Source organism: Lathyrus oleraceus, chromosome 6, assembly GCF_024323335.1.
Source record: "Lathyrus oleraceus cultivar Zhongwan6 chromosome 6, CAAS_Psat_ZW6_1.0, whole genome shotgun sequence".
Classification (NCBI taxonomy): domain Eukaryota; kingdom Viridiplantae; phylum Streptophyta; class Magnoliopsida; order Fabales; family Fabaceae; genus Lathyrus; species Lathyrus oleraceus.
The window spans coordinates 23,084,926-23,103,375 of record NC_066584.1 but is presented as its reverse complement, the minus strand read 5'-3'; the positions used below and the strand labels follow the sequence as shown (position 1 = coordinate 23,103,375).

Sequence of the window (18,450 nt, the reverse complement as noted above, 5' to 3'; positions counted from 1 at the left end):
ATGAACTCAGCTATGGTTGTACACCTTCGATGCATACTGAAGACTATGTCAATTTGTCTGACTATCTCAACAGGGCATCTCCTGTAGTTGGTAGTGATCCTCCTAGTCCCTCAGATGCTCAAACACCAGTGGTGAATCATCAATGCGGGTTAGGGTCACAGATCCGGGTAGCTAGGGGATGTGGGGCCGGAGGTCGGTTAAGTGATCCCGATCATCATCATTAGGCTTTTTTGTGTAAACGGAAATTTATATTAATATTAATTTGTCCTATTTCAAAATTATGTATCACGTAGACCATTTAACAAAAAAAGTTGCAAAATACACTGAGGTGTCAATCCAATTGACGTCTCCTTTCAACTGATACACATGAGCGCCGATTGGATTGGTTGCACCATGTACCCTAGCCAATCTAATTGGCATTTGCACTCTATTTTTAAGAGGAGACGCCAATTGGATTGACGTCTCCTCCTAAAAATGGGGTACTTTGGGATTTTTTTTAAAAACAGAGTTATTTTAAGATTTTTTTTGAAAAACTGAATTATTTTTATAAAAAATTCTATTTATATAATATATTTAATATAAAAATTAAATAATATAGTCGAAATCGAAAAATCCATAAAAGAATGCATACTTTTTCAATTTCTGCTTTGAAGGCATACTTTTTCAATTTCTGCTTTGAAGTGTCACTTGTGGAACTCTTCCCTCCATCATCAATAGATAATTACCACAAAATCTCCATTAACCTGTACAAATTGATATCCCTAAGCCAAGCAAAATAATCTGCTACAATGTTAGAGATTTTTGTGAGTAAAAATTTTAGGAGATTATTTTAGACTAATCTAGGAAAAAAATCAAATAAAAATAATATGTTTCCCAAGAAAAACCACAAAGAATTCTGCGGAGAAATCGAAGTATTTTGTGCACCGGTCAAAAAAATTGCATCTCTTGTTTTAACTATGAAATTCCTAATATAACCTTGGAAGCATTGAATTAATTGACCCGAAACAAAGGCAAGGTGCATTAAGTAAAGAAAGGCAAAATCGTAATAAATGACATATCGAACTTCGATCGTAACAACGTATTGATTCACCTAAACGTCATAACAACGAAAGACACTTCATCGGACACCCTACAAAAACACCCACGCAAAAAATAAAAAATCTAAACCCTTGAAGTTTTCAAACAACACCTTGCGTTTTTTTTCCTGCACCGATCGGGAAATTTCTTAAGAAATTTTATCAAAGATGATGCACATGACTCTGTATTGGGGAAAAAACGTGACACTTCTATTCGATTCGTGGAAGACCGATTCATGGACGAGTTATCTACTGAGTTTGTTCGCGTGTTTTTTGATTGCTTCTTTCTACCAGTATCTGGAAAATATTCGGATTCGGCTCAAGTTTTTTTCCGGTGAGAAGGGGCAATCTCCGGTGCCGGAGATTCAGACTCCTCTTCTGCGGTTGAATAAGGTTTCTAGAAATAAGGTTGCTGAATCGGTTTTGTTTGGTGTGAATTCTGCGATTGGGTATTTGTTGATGTTGGCTATAATGTCTTTCAATGGAGGGGTTTTTGTGGCTATTGTTGTTGGTTTAACGCTTGGTTACTTCTTCTTTAGGAGTCAGGGTGAAGAAGATGATGCTCTTGTTGATAATTCTTGTGCATGTGCTTAGTTTGTGCATTTCATGTAATAGTATTTGTGGATCCGTTAATTTTTTTTCTTCTCTTTTCTGTGACATTACTGTTGTATGATTCTATTCTGTATCATCAAAACTAAATACCAGTAATAATAATTGGAACTTTATGTTCTTGGTTCTTATTAAAATAGGAGTCTTCTTTTTCTTTTGTTTTGGCTCGGTAGATTTCTGTATTAGCATTGCTAGAATCGTAAGCAGAAAATGGCCAAGAAGGTTTTGCTTGCATGCATGTGTAATGATAATTTGAAGGTTCTGCAAGTGTTTTGCTCTTCCAAGGAAAAAATTGTAATCAATTATCATAAAAAAGAATTGGCCAGGACATTTCATTTTAGTAGGACAGATTTGCCAGCCACAAGCCAGGAAGAGACAGGCAGGGGAAGGACACAATGCTGCCTGTTGTATCAAGCATGTCTTTTGCTTAGGCCACAATGCTGCCTGTTGTATCACTATCAAGCATGTCTTTTGTTTGGATTTGGATCCTCTCATGCTATTTTGGTTCAGCCCTCCCTCCTTTTTTTCAATCTAATGGTTGATTTTCACACTAACAAAAAATAATAGTAAGAAACAAAGAAAATAATAAATCTAATAGTTGATAATAGCCATAATATAGCCATGTACATCTACCATTGGCAGTTAATAAAATAAACGGCACATCAAATTGAGAGTTGTTTAGCAGTTTTGTAACAATCTGAAATTGCACTTAACCTCACATCAAATTGAGAGAGTTGTTTAGCAGTTTGTTACAATCTGAAATTACACTTAACCTCTATAAAGACGAATATAATCAAGGAAATATTCTATGGTAGAAATTATAAGATACATACAATATACACTAAGGCTTGAGGCTAAGCGTTGTTAAAAGATTAATCACAACATGAGAAATTGAGCCTTTTCTGAAAATATAAAAGCACTGCCTTCAGTTTGAGGATATTAACAGCATTCACTCGAACAGGTCCGTAATCTGATTAGTTCAATAAAGATCATCCTCAGTAAAAAATTCACAATGTGAAAGTCATTTTTCATGTAATTGAAGCTTCGGAGCAACAAATAACCCAGAACTGATACTGCCCGCGTATTCTGTGATGTCTAAGAAACAGCCAGCAGCTCTGTAAACATGAAAACTGCCAAAATAAGATATGGAATATTATGTCAACGCATTATGATTGATCTTCAGTTTTGAATATGGCGAGTTCACTTTCTTGCGATAAGCTCTTGTACTTAAAACTGTTAGGGAGCCATCTGTGCAGTCTCTCGGGCCATAACCTGACACCCAAGACAGAGAGAAGCAAACTTGGTCATTTATTTTAATTAAATGTGTTAGGAAAAAGCAAAAACAATGATAAAAACAACTACTACTACTAGAACTAAGCCTGCCCTTATCCCATTAAGTAGGGTAGGCAAAAAACAATAATAACAAAAGGTAAATTTCAATAAATAATGAAAGTCGCATTTATTATGAGATGGAAAAACAAAACAAGAACCAAATAAACTTCTGAACTTATGCATTAAACTAACCCCAAATTAAGTGCTCGTGAATTGACATGTGACAAATAATTTCCGATTCACAAGTGAAATTCCATGAAGTATATGATGCATTGAGAGGTTTTAGGTGCTATGGTTAAAAACATAAATGGCCTTCGGATAAAAATTGTGTAAAATGTAAAATGATTGTGATGCATTATAGGGATCTTAACCTATGTTGGCAGTCACAGCCTATTTTACACTCCCACCACATTTCATTGTCCTTCAACAATGCAGTGCAACCCTAAGCCCGAAACCACCTTCTCTCAGGCACCTTTTCACCTTTGTCTCATCAAAACCTTCTCATTAAAGCAAGTGAAGCATGGAAGATGAAACAGAAGACCTGACACGGCCTATTTTCAGCTCCCACAACACTTTCATTGTCCATCCTCAATACAGCCTTTTAGTTGCCTATGCACCTTTTCACCTTTGTCTCATCAAAACCTTCTCAGTAAAGCAAGTGAAGTATGGAAGATAAAACAGAAGGCCTGACATGGCCTATTTTCAACTCCCACAACATTGTCCTTCCTCAATGCAGTCTTTTAGTTCCCTATGCATTCCTAAGCCCCAAACCACCTTCTCTCTGGCACCTTTTCACCTCTGTCTCATCAAAACCTTCTCATTAAAACAAGTGAAGCAGAGATGAAACAGAAGGCATGTCCGAGTCTTTTACATGGATCAATATCCAACACTAGTATAACACCTGTAGAACACACGTCGAACAATGTTCCAAAGGTTGAAATACAATCATTTCTTGGCTCTAACACATTGAAGTCATGACTTTGACACGTAGTCAACAATTCCATTTAGCAAGATATGAAAAGGAACAAAAGTGACATCTATATTTTGGACAGTACAAGTGTCTATGTGTCTATGTGTCTCGTGTCCAAGTCTGTGCTTTCAAAGACTTGACCAATAAATTGCCAAGACGATTATTTTATTGTTACTCTTTGAGAGATCTCAGATCTCCCTTTTCCTTTTAAGTTTTTCATGTAAACGGAGAGTCTAGGTGGTAAGGCAAACAATTAAATTGGCAAAAAGAGTGCACAAGCTTGGAATATGTAATGAGGATATTGAAATTAGACCGACCCAGAGAATCATGCACAAAGAGAAGATAAAATTCACTGGGAAATTTCTTTAAAAATAGAATAAAATCAGGACTCACTTATCCAGTCTTTCACAAATTGCCCGACGAACAGAAGAATTGAGGCCATAAGCAATTGAGTTAAAGAGGCCCTGCAATAAATAGACAAAAAATGAGAAAGTTTATCGAGATGCCACAATAGTACTTTTCACAAGGTAGCAATTGATGTTCACTCTTAACACAAATTTGAACCAAGGGATACCAGGTACATAAACTGAAAAAGCATAGAACAACTCCGTAAAATGGAAAGTATGCCATGCAATTACCTTGTATATAAGTTTAAAAAGTTTTCACATGCTAGTGCAACTGGGGAAGTTTCTACAATAACCACGGCCTCACCATCATGCTATGGATGACATGAGGTTGAAAACAAAAATTTCTTAACTTCTCATATCCTCTAAAACCATTGTGATTTTATCCCGGTCTACTCGTGTTTAATTCGCAAGAATTTACCTCCTTAAGTTCAAATGCAAAGAAAAACAATGACCCATGATAACATGCTGTAAGCTGTTTAAATTGAATTATATCAAACCACTACAAAACTGAGATACACTTCAACTTTTTGCACTTGGAGTACACACCAAACACTAGGATATGCCCCTTATGAGCCAGTAGAATGCCAGCAAGGCACATATTGTTTAAATTATTATATATATTTTTTAAATATGTTGAAGGACAACATTTAACGAGCCGTATACCCAGATTTTCACACCCCAGTCAATTGTGTAAATATATCAAATATGAATTATTTCAAATGCACCTGGATAACAAATCAATGCATTTGAATATGTTATTAAGATATTGTTAGGAAAGATGTGATATTCCTGATTATTCGAGAAAGTAAAATGTTAACAAATGGGCCTTAAAAGATGAGTAGATCGACAAAAGATTAGTAACGAAGATAAAGCTGAAAACAATATGGATATTTGTAGTTTACCATAAGGGCAGCCGTTCCAATATCCAGAAATGAGAGCCAAAATATCTTGTGGTTAGGTTCAAGAAAATCATGAATTCGGTTAATAGTGCCAAAAGCCCATGACCCTATTAGAATTAGTGGATAATATCCCCATCGATTCAGAGCCTGCAAAGCAAAATCCAAACTCAAGTATTGATCAACTGCAACATATATGCTACAGGAAAACAACACATATTGGTTCAAGCATGGATGTAAATATACTCATGAAAGTCCAAATAAATAAATGTAAGAGTTGGGCATCTATAAACAGCATTAGAAACCACAGAAAATTGTTAAATGTTAATTTTCAGTGAAAAAATGTGAGGAATACATTATGATAGAAACATCTGTGAAAATTTCCTTTCATTCCCAAATTGATCAAATAAGATATTTGAACAAAAAATACACATTACAATCGGCATGCCACAAGACAAAACGTAACAGGTGAAATATGAAAGGCATAAAAGATTACTGTTGGAAAATATATTATTTCCGGTTTTATTATTATCTTTAATACTACCTTTATTTTTCTTTATTCTCCAATAATGAGAAAATCAATTGTAATAATTGTATCTTCACTATATAAACCAGCCTAAGGCTGACAAATAAAATATAACAGCTTTTACCTATTTTTTCCAATTATTGTATCAAAAGCATTGGGTTAGGGGTTATCGTAAAGCTTTCCTCCAACATATTTTTGTTGGGTTAGGGATTACCATAAAGTTTTCTTCAACATATTTTTGTTCGACCTGATTCATATACTCGTTTAACCTCCTATAGCGAATAACAACAGGTGGCCTTCCCCATCACATGCCTACACTGGATCCAACCATGGCGACCAAGCGCAACCTAAGTCGGACGTCGGCCGTGGAAACGGCGTACGAGAAGAACCGCCGGTGGTCATAAACACTAGCAGTAATGACGACAACAATGGAAACAGGAACGACATTGTTTTTGTTGACAGTTATTCCAACATAGGCGGTAATGATCAAGAGGGTTCCTCATACTCCCTCAAGGTCAATATCCCTAAAATGAATGGGAATAACTACCATGAATGGGCTCAAACTGTTCGGTTGGTATTGGATAGCAAAGAAAAACTTGATTTCTTAACAGGAGTAGTAGCTGAACCTGAAGGCTCAGCTCTGCCTACTAGGAACCTTGACGAGGGAAGAAGGTCAGACAAAGTTTCTTGGTGTGATCACTGCAAGCGCGAATGGCATACACGTGAAATTTGTTGTAAGCTCAAAGGCAAACCTCCTAACTGGAAGAAGAAAAGTGGTCGTGCATTTCAGACTAGTAATTATAGCAACAAAAGGTAATTCTGCATTTCTTAGTGTCAGTCCCAATCATAATTGGATAGTAGATTCAGGTGCCTCCGATCACATGGCAGGTGAATCTACTTTGTTCTCTTCATATAGTCCATGTGCAGGTAATCAAAAAATAAAAATCGCAGATGGCTCTTTTTCAGCCATTGCAGGTAAAGGGTCAATTGTGTTGTCTCCAATGTTAACTCTTAAAAATGTCCTTCACGTTCCAAATTTATCTTGTAATTTAATGTCCGTCAGTAAATTAGTCCAAGATATAAATTGTCAAACTAATTTTTTCCAATCTCACTGTGTCTTTCAGGATTTGAACTCGGGGAAGATGATTGACAGTGCTAAGGAGAGTGGAGGACTCTACTACCTTGATATTGTATCTGCATCACAACTACCTTCAAAAACAATAAGTTCCTGCTTTGAGTCTTTTTCTGTTTTGAATAATAAAGATGACAACATTATGGTATGGCATTTAAGATTATGTCATCCTAATTTTCGTTACTTAAAACACTTGTTTCCTAAGATATTTCACAATAAGAACTTTTCTTCGTTTAAATGTGAAGCATGTGAATTTGCAAAGCATCACCGTTCCCAGTTTTCAATACAGCCTTATAAACCATCAAAACTTTTTTCTATTATTCCCAGTAATGTTTGGGGCCCTAACCGTACAAGTACACTCTCTCTCAAAAAATGGTTTATCATATTTATAAATGACCATACAAGAGTATGTTGGGTGTACTTGTTAAAGGGGAAATCAGATGTTTGTCAGGCTGTAAAGAATTTTTTTTAGTGGTGCAGAACCAATTTCAAACAAATATCCAAGTCTTTAGAAGTGATAATGACAAAAAATATTTTAACACTATCCTGGGTGATTTTTTTCTAAAAAATGGGATTGTACATCAAAGTTCATGTCCTAATACTCCTCAACAAAATGGAGTGGCCGAAAGGAAAAATAGACATTTACTAGAGGTTGCTAGAGCTCTACATTTTTTCAAATAAAGTACCAAATTATTTGTGGGACGAAGCTGTTTTAACAGCTGCATATTTAATTAACAGAATACCCTCTAAAATTCTCAATTTTCAAACTCCTATTAATGTCTTCAAAGAGTGTTTTCCTAGTACTCGTGTTTTAACTTATTTGACTTTAAAAATCTTTGGTTGCACAGCCTTTGTTCATGAGAATATAAATGTTTTGATCCAAAAAAATAAGAAAATGTTTGTCACTATGGATGTTACATTCTTTGAAAATAAATATTTTTTTGATGACACTCATCTTCAAAAGGGGGGGGGGGGGGAGATAAACGAAGATTCGTTTCAAATTGAGGACATGGGTTTTATAAATAACTTATCTTTGCCATTATCACAAAATTCCGAGATTTTTACACCTGCACCAACAGAAAATGGTCATGATTCTTCATCTGATCCTACTCCTGTCATGAGTAAGGAACCTTATGAATCCGAGCCTACATTTTCTCTTGTAGAAAACAATGAGAATCCTGAAAACGATGATAATGGTGATCTAATTGAAATGCCACAAAATAATGAGTCACTTCAACAAAACAAATTTGAATTAGGAAACCGGATTTGGAAAAGGAAAGGTTTTTGTGAAAAAACACCATGAAGGAAAGGACAAGTTCACATCTCAACACTGCCAGGAATCTGAACCGGGGAATGATCAATTTCCTAACAAAAGAAAATGTAAGTCTATCTCTGTTTCTGAGAATCGTATTTTGTATCCTGATATAGATGATCATGTTGCCATTAAAAAACTTGTCAGATCTTGCACTAAACATCCCATGTCCAATTTTATATCATATTCAAATTTGTCTTCATCTATGTCTGCCTTCACTTCAAAATTGTCTAGTGTAGAAATTCCAAAAAGTGTACAAGTTGCTCTAGAAATTCCAAAGTGGAGGAAAGTTGTACTTGAGGAGATGAAAGCTCTTGAAAAGAACAAAACCTGAAGTGTTGCGTCACTACCAGATGGCAAGAAGACAGTTGGATGCAAATGGATGTTTACTTTGAAGTATAATTCAGATGAGTCAATTGAAAGGTACAAGGCTCGCTTGGTGGCTAAAGGCTTTACTCAGACCTATGGTATAGATTACTCAGAGACATTTGCTCATGTTGCAAAATTGAACACTGTCAGAATTCTTTTGTCTCTTGCTGCTAACATGGATTGGCCTTTGCATCAGTTAGATGTTAAGAATGTCTTTCTTAGTGGCGATCTAGAAGAAGAAGTAAATATGGACATTCCTCCTGGCTTTGAAAACAAATTTGGATCAAATGTGTGCAAACTAAATAAGTCTTTGTATGGATTAAAGCAGTCCCCTAGAGCTTGGTTTGAAAAATTCACTCGGTCCATGAAGAAACAAGGGTACAGCTAAGGACAGGCTGACCACACCTTGTTCACAAAATTTTGCCACGATCGGAAAGTTGTTGTCCTGATTGTTTATGTTGATGATATTGTCCTTACTGAAGACGATACAGTGGAAATGGCAAGAGTAAAAGAGAAATTGGCAGTAGACTTTGAAATCAAGGACCTGGGATTCATGAGATATTTTTTAGGTATGGAGGTTGTGCGGTCAAAAAATGGTATTGAGGATTATTTTTTAAGAAGACTAGTGAAAGAAATGTGTCTATCTTCACCGATGTCGATTGGGCAGGTTCAGTCACAGATAGAAGATCGACCTCTGGATATTATACCTATGTTTGGGGTAATCTTGTGACATGGAGGAGCAAGAAACAAGGAGTTGTAGCAAGGAGTAGTGCAGAGGCCGAGTTTAGAACTATGTCTTAAGGTATTTGTGAAGGATTATGGATCCTTAGAGTCCTAGAAGAACTTAAGATGAAAATTGAGCTTCCATTGAATTGTACCGTGACAGTAAAGATGCTATTAGCATAGCTCATAATCCAGTTCAACATGACAGGACCAAGCATATCGAGATTGATCGACACTTCATAAATGAGAAGTTAGATGCGGGAATCATATGTCTACCCTTCGTGACTTCAAGTCAACAAACTGCGGATATCCTGACCAAAAGTTTGACAAGACCTACTTTTGAGTATTTGATAGACAAGTTGGACATGGTAGATATATATGCACCTACTTGAGGGGGGTGTTGGAAAATATATTATTTCCGGTTTTATTATGGTCTTTAATACTACGTTTATTTTTCTTTATTCTCTATTAAGGAGAAAATCAATTGTAATAATTGTATCTTCCCTATATAAATCAGCCTACGAATAAAATATAACAGCTTTTACCTATTTTTTCCAATAATTACTATATTGAAAGTAGCTATAATTCAAAGTTTATCTAGTGATTTGCTTTTATTTTCGGTTGTACTAGACTCACCAATTAAAATGAAACCCAGAAACAAAATATGAAATATTTGGATGAAAGACATCAATCCCAAGAGATCTTCTAATATACTCTAAAAATGTTTATATGATATTTATTTCATGAGATATTTTATATATTCTAACAAAAACATTAAAAAAAATAGTGTATATATACCCTCATGTTGTCTCTTGTATCTGAGACAAAAGCTTGGCCTGACATGCCAACTGCCATCTGAAATTTTAAAAGAAACAGTCTTAGAAAGTGACTGAACAAGATATTTGTTCTTAGTTTGAAAAAGACACAGCAAAATCAGCTACATACACGGGTTGCATTATTCAGCATGCGTATTACTTGCATGTATGTAAACCCATTATATAGAATTGCACCCCAAAGTGGCATGTAAAATGTAATAAAATGAACTGCCTGCATAGATAAAGGAACATACTTTAGATGACAGGTAAAGGAAAAATTAATAGAATATTATGATTAGCAAAATACATATACAAATGCAGTAGATATGCAATCCAAAGTTTCAGAAACATTGACAGTGCCTGTTGTTAGTCTGCTATCTTTATAATATTCATTAACATTGCAACCTTATCTTGGATAGTGACATAATGGGGAGCATCCTAAGCACTTCACAAAAATTTCGATTGAATGTTGATAGAACTTTTAAATGTCAGAAAAATTTGCTCAGGTGGATTTTTAACAGCAGTTGTTAATTTTAGCTGCTTTGCATGTTAATCAACATATTTCTTTTGAAATTTGGAGGATAAAGAATTGCAACATGGAAACCAAAATTCCTGACTTGGTGTTTATTTAATTTCCTCAAAAGCTTAGTGTTTTATTTTCTCCATGACAGCATAGCTTAATAGGGAGGACAAATTGTTGTCACAACAATAACACTTAACCCCTACTAAAGTTATGCAACAAAACTTCCATTCTTCAGAAAAGTCAATTTACGTTTAATTCTCAGATTTTAAAAGGAGTGAAAACTGCCCCATTGCAGGAGGCCGTGCCTCTCTTAATGAATTAACTACTTCAAATACTATTAGTAAAATCATATCAATGAGGCAGAAAATGAATTTACAAAAACAATGAGGCGGAAAATGAATTTTAAAAAATTCCTATTACAACTTGCCTTCCCTGTGCGACCTGTTTGAGTCCAACACACTGTACCAAAATGGTGTCTGTGGTCATTACCAAAGGAGCGCGTGACTGTCATAACCAGGGAAGTACCTATCAAAAGTTAGGAATAAAAACGTCAAACGAGCTCTCTTCAATGCATGTTGCTAATGAAATTGGACAAAATCAAGACCGTAGTTGAAGGTCCTACTATTTATATATAGCCATGGGCCAAAGCCATTCCATCAGGCATCAATTCGTACAAGAAATTCATTTTCAAATTAAATGTTATGGGATTGGGATGTCACAGGACATGGAGATTATCGTAAAAACGGGTCATTTCTCCAAGCTACAAAATTAAAGGCTGATTCATCGACAGATGCATACCCCAGACATATAAATGGAACATGGCCTCCAAATCTTCAACATCTGTTTTGTGTTTTACAACAGTTCGGTGCAATGTAAAAGCGATTGTTGTTGTCCAAAGGAAAGATGCCACGCAAAAGAAATGTGAACTGTATCCTTGAGCATAACAAAAGAAACTTTTGGATGGGTCCCTGTATCAGAATGAAATTTCTGTCAATCACACAACGAATAGCTTCAGTTGATGCATACATTTGAAGAAAGTTGCACTTTTGATCTAGCAAGTATACCCTATTATGCTGAAGAAACTGCAAAGCATATCCTGCAACAGGCGAAAGTGTCATGAAAGAGCATTATGGCATAGAAGAAGAGGACATGACAAGAGCAATACAATGGCTGATCATCAAATGCAAAGGAACAGACATATATGATTCCTAAAGGGACTACTTCTCAATTGCAAAACAACTTAAATTCAAATTAAAGTAGCGAAGGGGAGAAAATAACAAGAAAGATTACAAAAATTGGTATCTCCTTGACTCAAAATATTTACTTAAAACCTAACAGTTTTCATCAACCAAATGTAGGTTTTATAAGTTACCATCGCCATTGAAATCAATAACAAGAAGGTAAGATCTGATAAGTTTTACAACATATTGAATAGAGAAGCTTACTTTAATCACTGGCTCACTTGACATAACTAATATTCCTAAAAATATGAAGATATTTTGGGCTCCTAATTATTACAATAGCAAAGTATAACCCGGTAAACGGAAATTAGGCTAAAATGGAGGCAAAACAATCTTGCCGAGATCCAATCTTAGGATTAAACAGTCCTCAAATAAACTCGGTGTAAGTAAAGCCAATGTTCTTGACCATTAGAAACCTAAATAGTTCTAAATTGCGGTATGCAACCGCAATAAAAAAAAGTATTAGGGATTTCTGCACTTGCATTGGAAGCATTCATAGCATATTGCTGCAATATCAAGGCCACGACAGCGATTAAAACCATACTCCTAACCAAATTCAAGCTCTGGTTAGAATTACATTTGAAATTTAGTGAATTTGCTTAAACCTATCTTCAGCGCAGTGAATACCTAACTGATAAATCTCCAAATACTGGTTTCTATAGTCATTAATTCCAAAATCTAATTGATTCATTGCATCAATAAGAAGCAACAACTAGATGCTAAGTACAAAATTAAGTAACTAGATTGACAAAACCATAAGCTAACAAATCGATAATTCAAGGCAAAATTTGAAAATATAAAGAGGAAACACGGCGTTATAGATCTGAGAGGAGGAAAAGGATGCATACTGCGAGTGCGAGATAGAAAACGAGCTTGAAGGAAAACTTGCGGAGCTCCTTGAAGAGAAGGTAGCATAGTACAATGAAGGTGGAACCGACCAAAGAGAGGCTCGACGCGCCGACGTTCACTGCTGTGAGAATACCGCGATCGTACGCCGTTAGAGTGCTGCCGACGGCGACGGAGGTCGCCATTGAGCAGGAGGAGTTCTCGATCGCCGATCAGCTTGTTTGTTCTTAGTTCCAGTTAAGTGATTCACCGGTTAATGAAAAGGAAAAACAAAGATGAAATTGAAACGAATTTTTTCTCTCTTTCTTTTTTGGTATTTTTTAATTATGCTTTTTTGGTTTTGTGAAACAAGTATAATTCCGTCACGCACATGTAGAAATGAGAATATAATGAATCGAGGCTTTTTCAAGTATAACGATGCCCGTAAAGGAAAAAATAAATTCTAAGTTTAGTTCCTAACTTGTTATATGTTTATTTTATTTTTTTTTAAAAGTATTTTGGATATTTTAAATAATTGATCTCTCTATTATAAAATCTGCAATTTTGATTTCTTAAATTTGATAGCATTTTAATTTGCATGATTCTCTATCAAATTTTGATTATGGATCAATTCATTAATGACATGGATATGTTAGATCATGTTAGTATTTTCAAATATTTTAATTTCCACTTGGATATTTTTATGTAGAAAATATTAAAAAACATTTTGGAAATTAAAAAATAATTTATAAATTGGTGAAATAGAAAATAAATACAATATCTTTCATTGCCTTCATCTCCTTCATCGTTTTTCTGCAACCTCAGGTTTCCTTCAACGTTTTCTGCAACCTCATATTTCCTTCATCATGTGCCTGCAAAAACATTTCTCTTCACCGTGTGCCCAGATCGCCATTTCTATTGATGATGCCACAATAATTCAGTTTCAGCATGGAAGTAGATCTCTATGTCAGTCTAGGTACGTATGCAAGTGTGATTTGGATACTCCATTGATGGCAGCATGGGCAGATGCTAACTCGGATCGTCGTTTCTACGAATGTGAGATGTATAAGGTATGTATAAGGATCTTCATTGATGTTTACAAATTCAATGTTAATGATCTGGTATGCTGATGTTTACAACTTCATCTCTAATTATGCTTACAGATTCAAGGTTTCAAGAAATGCAATCACTTTGTTTGGTTGGATGGGGAGACGAATCCTAGGGCAAAAGAGTTAATCTCTGCACTATTAAAGAACATAAATTAAGATAAGGCGACAGTTAAATCTTACAAAGTAAAAGAGGAAGAATTGAAGATGAAAGTGAAGATGTTGAAGAAACAGTTGAAGATTAATTGGATGTTATTGTTTGTTATGTTGTTTGCATTTGTTGGGACAACATTGATGAAATGGGTTATAGGTTAATTAGGTTTTAGGTTATGTTCTTATGTTATCTGATATAATATTATAATAGAATTTGAATGAAAGTGTCGATTATGTTCTAATGTTGTCTGATATAATGGTTATGTTGTTATGTTGTTATGAGGATATGCATGTTATAAAATACTGATAATGTTGTCTAGTATAATGTTATGTTATGTTATAATGTTATAAAGTACTTATATCTTGAAAATACTGTCAAAATGAACATTAATATAACCAATATACATAAATGATATAATTTGAACTCAAAATACAACCAATATACTTAACATTGACATTGTTTGAACATTAATATATGAACATCCAAAATAAAACCCAAGACAGATAAAAAATAAAATGAAACTAGTTAAGTCATAAACTAATTAAGTCATACAATACAATCAAAATAAGTCATAAACTACTTAAGTCATAATGAAACTATTCTTGAGTAGGTTGAGGAGCTTGTGAACTTTGTGCAATTTCAGTTTGCTTTTCTTTGGACTTTTTTGTTCCCTTTCCACCTTTCACTTTCTTAGTTTTCTTTGACTTATTACTGATCGCGACTTTATGAGTCGAATTTAGGGTACAAACTGCAAGTGCACAGTTCTATCGCGTAGTTTTAAAAGATATCGATCCCACAGGGACTTATGAATCGATATACCGTTATCTAAGGTTACTTCGTAAAGCTAAGGCAGGTAATACTTTGATTGTTTGGGGGAAAAGCTAAAACTAAACTAAAAATCTAGATTAAATATCAACTAAACGGATATCGGTATGTAGTTCGTCGTAATTAGGGAATCAATTCTTCGTTGGTTTCTTGGTTTTAAAATAAATCTTTTCAGTTGACACTATTGATTAAAAGTCTTATCTCAAACTCTCGCTCTGTTGAATAAACTATGATTTTATATTAACGTAGCTGTCACTTATTAGTTAAGTCAAAAACCACTTTTTGAAAACAATAGTATCCGTAGAAACTCTTTTTAAGAAAACACTAATCGTTTAAACACCCTTATCTCAAACTCTCGCTCTGTTGACTTAGGTTATATAATTAAATTCAAATGCTTAACTCTCGTCCTCACATTCAATCTTTAAAAATACTTTTTGAAAAAGATTAGAATTTAATTAACTCTAAAAATTGCTCTCGCCCTGATCTAGAATTAATGTCCAATTTACACTGTCCAGTCAAAAACTCAAACTCTCGTTCTATTGCTTTTAACTTCTTTATGTCTTTTACTTTCGTACAAAAACCTTGTTATTAAACCTGTAAATTGAGACCGTAAAAAGAGTGATTTTAATTTTAAACTTAATTAAACCAATTTGGTTTTGATTCCTTCATTCCGTTTACTTTACATACCGATACCTAAATAAATTAGTCAGACATGCTAAACAGATCTAAATAATTATCATGCATAAACAAATTCATCTCAGGCAAATAATATAAATCAACAATAAAGCAGGACATATATAAATTCAAACAATAATTAAAGAACCTGAGAAATTAAATAGCAGTCTTGAACACTCCACCACAGGCCGGTTGGATTTGTTCTTGAATTCTTCAATCAAACAGAAAAATAAAAGCGAAGGAATAAAAAAACTAGATTCTAACGTAAGGTTAGATCCGGTGAAAGGTACACAATAGTTTCCGGTGTAGAAACTATTGTGCGAAAAAGAATTAACTAAGTGCTGAAAAAGAAAATAGAAATTGCAAAGGAAACAATATAAAAATCGTAAAAGTAATGCTGTAAAAATGTGCTTGTACTGCTGGAAGAGAAAAAATGCGAAAAAGAGAAAACGGCGAAGAAGCGTGGAACGTCGTGGCGTCGGCAGGGTTTGCAAAGCTGATATTTATACTGGTCACTTTCTGTAACGGTTTCCAAAAGTATTCCGCGTCAAAGGTCTTCACGTAGCAAATGGTCAGACGTGCAAATAGGCCTCAACGTCTCTAAAGCCAAAAATATAGGAGAATGGTGTGACGTCCGTCACACCATGTGTGACGCTCGTCACACAGGTGTGTAAAGTGTGACGCTCGTCACAGCCTTTGTGACGCTCGTCACAGGCACAGCGCCTGTGCTTTTTGGGCTGGGCTTTGGCTTTTGATATTTGCTTCTTTTCATTCCTTTTTGCACCTCCTTTTCTTCCTTTTTTACTTGTGTTTCAAATAAACCACCTGAGATAAATAGAAAGGAAATACCGCGTAATATCTAATAAAATGAAATAAATTGAAGTAAATAATAATATAATTTAATTAAATTGAGTCCTAGAATGTGATACTATTTCATGTTATCAAACTCCCCCATACTTAGATCTTTGCTTGTCCTCAAGCAAAATACAGTATAGAACTTGTTAAAAATTTTAGCCGGATGAAATTTCAAAACACACATCAATTCGTACTAGGTTGCATGTAAACCTTGTTTAGAGGTAACTTGAGTTTAATCTCGACATTAACAACCACCGTCACAACCTCAGATAACCCCACCTTATGCAAACCAGTTCGAGTAATGCCATTATAGCTATCCTAGTTCCTTTACTCTTATTTCACCCGTTTTCATTCTAGCGAAATCACATTAAGCCCTTTATCTTTTCGCGCACATAGTGGAGTAACCGGTTAGTGATTCTGATCCCCTTTTTGCTAGAAGTTCTGGTACATAAGTCGGATAACTTCGTTATTCAGTCCATTGCAAATTGCGGGGGATCGGACCGTAGTCCGCCCTACCAAGTTCAGCACCAGATACCTGCTGAACCAACTCATAATGGATCTTTCATATTATGCTTTTGTATGGTCTGCAACCTTTAGATTAAATGATCTGGTAAGGATCACCTAACTTACTTAGTGCATTTCCTGATATATATATATATATATATATATATATATATATATATATATATTTTTTTATGTTACTTTGGGAATCATTCACTTATATTCATCGGCCCTCCACGTAGTTTGCTATTAAGATGATGCTGACTTCTCGTATAAACTACTCGGGGTTACTATAAAACTAAAAGTTCAAGGGATTGGTATAATAGGTACTTATCCTGATCTAACATGTTGAGGTTCTTAGAGCGTTGTTATGGTAATAATTTTTGTCTTGATTTCACTCCAGTTTTATAAAATAAGCGACCTTTATACTTATTGGGTGTGTTAAGTTTTTGTTATGGCAAATGAAAATTTTGAGGGAATAGATAATAGAAAGTTTTCACACTTGGGACTTAACTTAAAATAAATCTATATTATAAGAAATATTATTTTATTATTATTATTTTATTTTTTTATAAGGGAAATAACAATGAAAAGAAAGATACATACTTGAAAAAGAAAAAGGAGGATAGAAAGAACACGGTTTTCCCCCCCATACTTAAATGAAACATTGTCCCCAATGTTTTAAGGAAAAGAAATGAATTACAAAAAGAAAGGAAAAGAAAACTAAAGTTAAGGCTGCCTGCCGCCTCTTGTTCTTGGACCTGGTGATCGTTAATGTACTTCTAAGTTGTCAAACCTGCTAAACAACTCAGTGAACCGCTGATCGGTTATGGCATTCCTCTCTTCCTGTTGTTGTTGCATTTGGCGCATCATTTGCATCATTTCGAGATTCTGTGCTTGCATACCATCAATAGCATCCATGATGTCGTCGTTGGTTGCATGCCTTCTTCGTCGACGACGTCGTGAGGATGGGCCATCTGCATTATCGGAAGGGTTGAGCGGGACTGATTGTTGTGCAGGAGCATGATCACCTTGCTCCATTTCGTCGAACTCGTCGGTAGACGGGTTTGTATGTGAAGGCTCGGTAGCTTCGGGAGCATTCAGATCATAGAGGTGGCGGTTGGGATTGGTGACATCGGTTAAGGCAATGTTGGGTAAAACAATGCTTGGGACTGCCTGGTTATTCACCATAAGGTAATATCCTCCGCCTATCCTGTTCTTGATTAGGCGGCTGGACCGACAGTAGGTTATATCCATAAAGAGGGGAGGTAAAGATTCTAAAGTTGGGAGTCGGTCCCTTAGGTTTAAGCCAAGCGCTATGGTGGTGATTAATCCACCAATTACAAAAGGTTGACGGCCTCTAGCACATAAGGTGCGGATATGATGAAATAGGAAGGAGGCGGCGTTTACCTTAGCATTCGGTTCGAAGACGCATTCGAGGAAGAATAGTTCCTTTGCGTTGACCTTGCTGTTGTTCGGTCTTCCAAAAACTGTGTTTTGTAGGATGCGGATAAAGTACCGGATAGTTGGGTTATGTATATAGGAAACAAGGAGCTCTTCCCAGTTGTTGGCATCTAC

At 35.2% G+C, this 18,450-nt stretch overlaps 2 protein-coding genes across 2 annotated transcripts; one reads left to right on the top strand and one right to left on the bottom strand.

Moving 5' to 3' along the window:
* The first annotated feature begins 1,044 nt into the window (after positions 1-1,044).
* On the top strand, positions 1,045-1,822 carry LOC127091383 (copper transporter 5.1). Its single transcript, XM_051030008.1, has one exon. It carries the CDS (start codon positions 1,245-1,247, stop codon positions 1,668-1,670), a length of 426 nt encoding a protein of 141 aa, XP_050885965.1. The 5' UTR covers positions 1,045-1,244; the 3' UTR covers positions 1,671-1,822.
* A 509-nt stretch (positions 1,823-2,331) lies between these two features.
* On the bottom strand, positions 2,332-13,163 carry LOC127091382 (G-protein coupled receptor 1). Its single transcript, XM_051030007.1, has 9 exons — positions 12,780-13,163; positions 11,755-11,786; positions 11,489-11,658; positions 11,114-11,215; positions 10,298-10,395; positions 10,151-10,207; positions 5,297-5,440; positions 4,381-4,451; positions 2,332-2,957 (listed from the first exon to the last, which is right to left on the bottom strand). Exons 1-9 carry the CDS (start codon positions 12,960-12,962, stop codon positions 2,852-2,854), a joined length of 963 nt encoding a protein of 320 aa, XP_050885964.1. The 5' UTR covers positions 12,963-13,163; the 3' UTR covers positions 2,332-2,851.
* Positions 13,164-18,450: the final 5,287 nt, after the last annotated feature.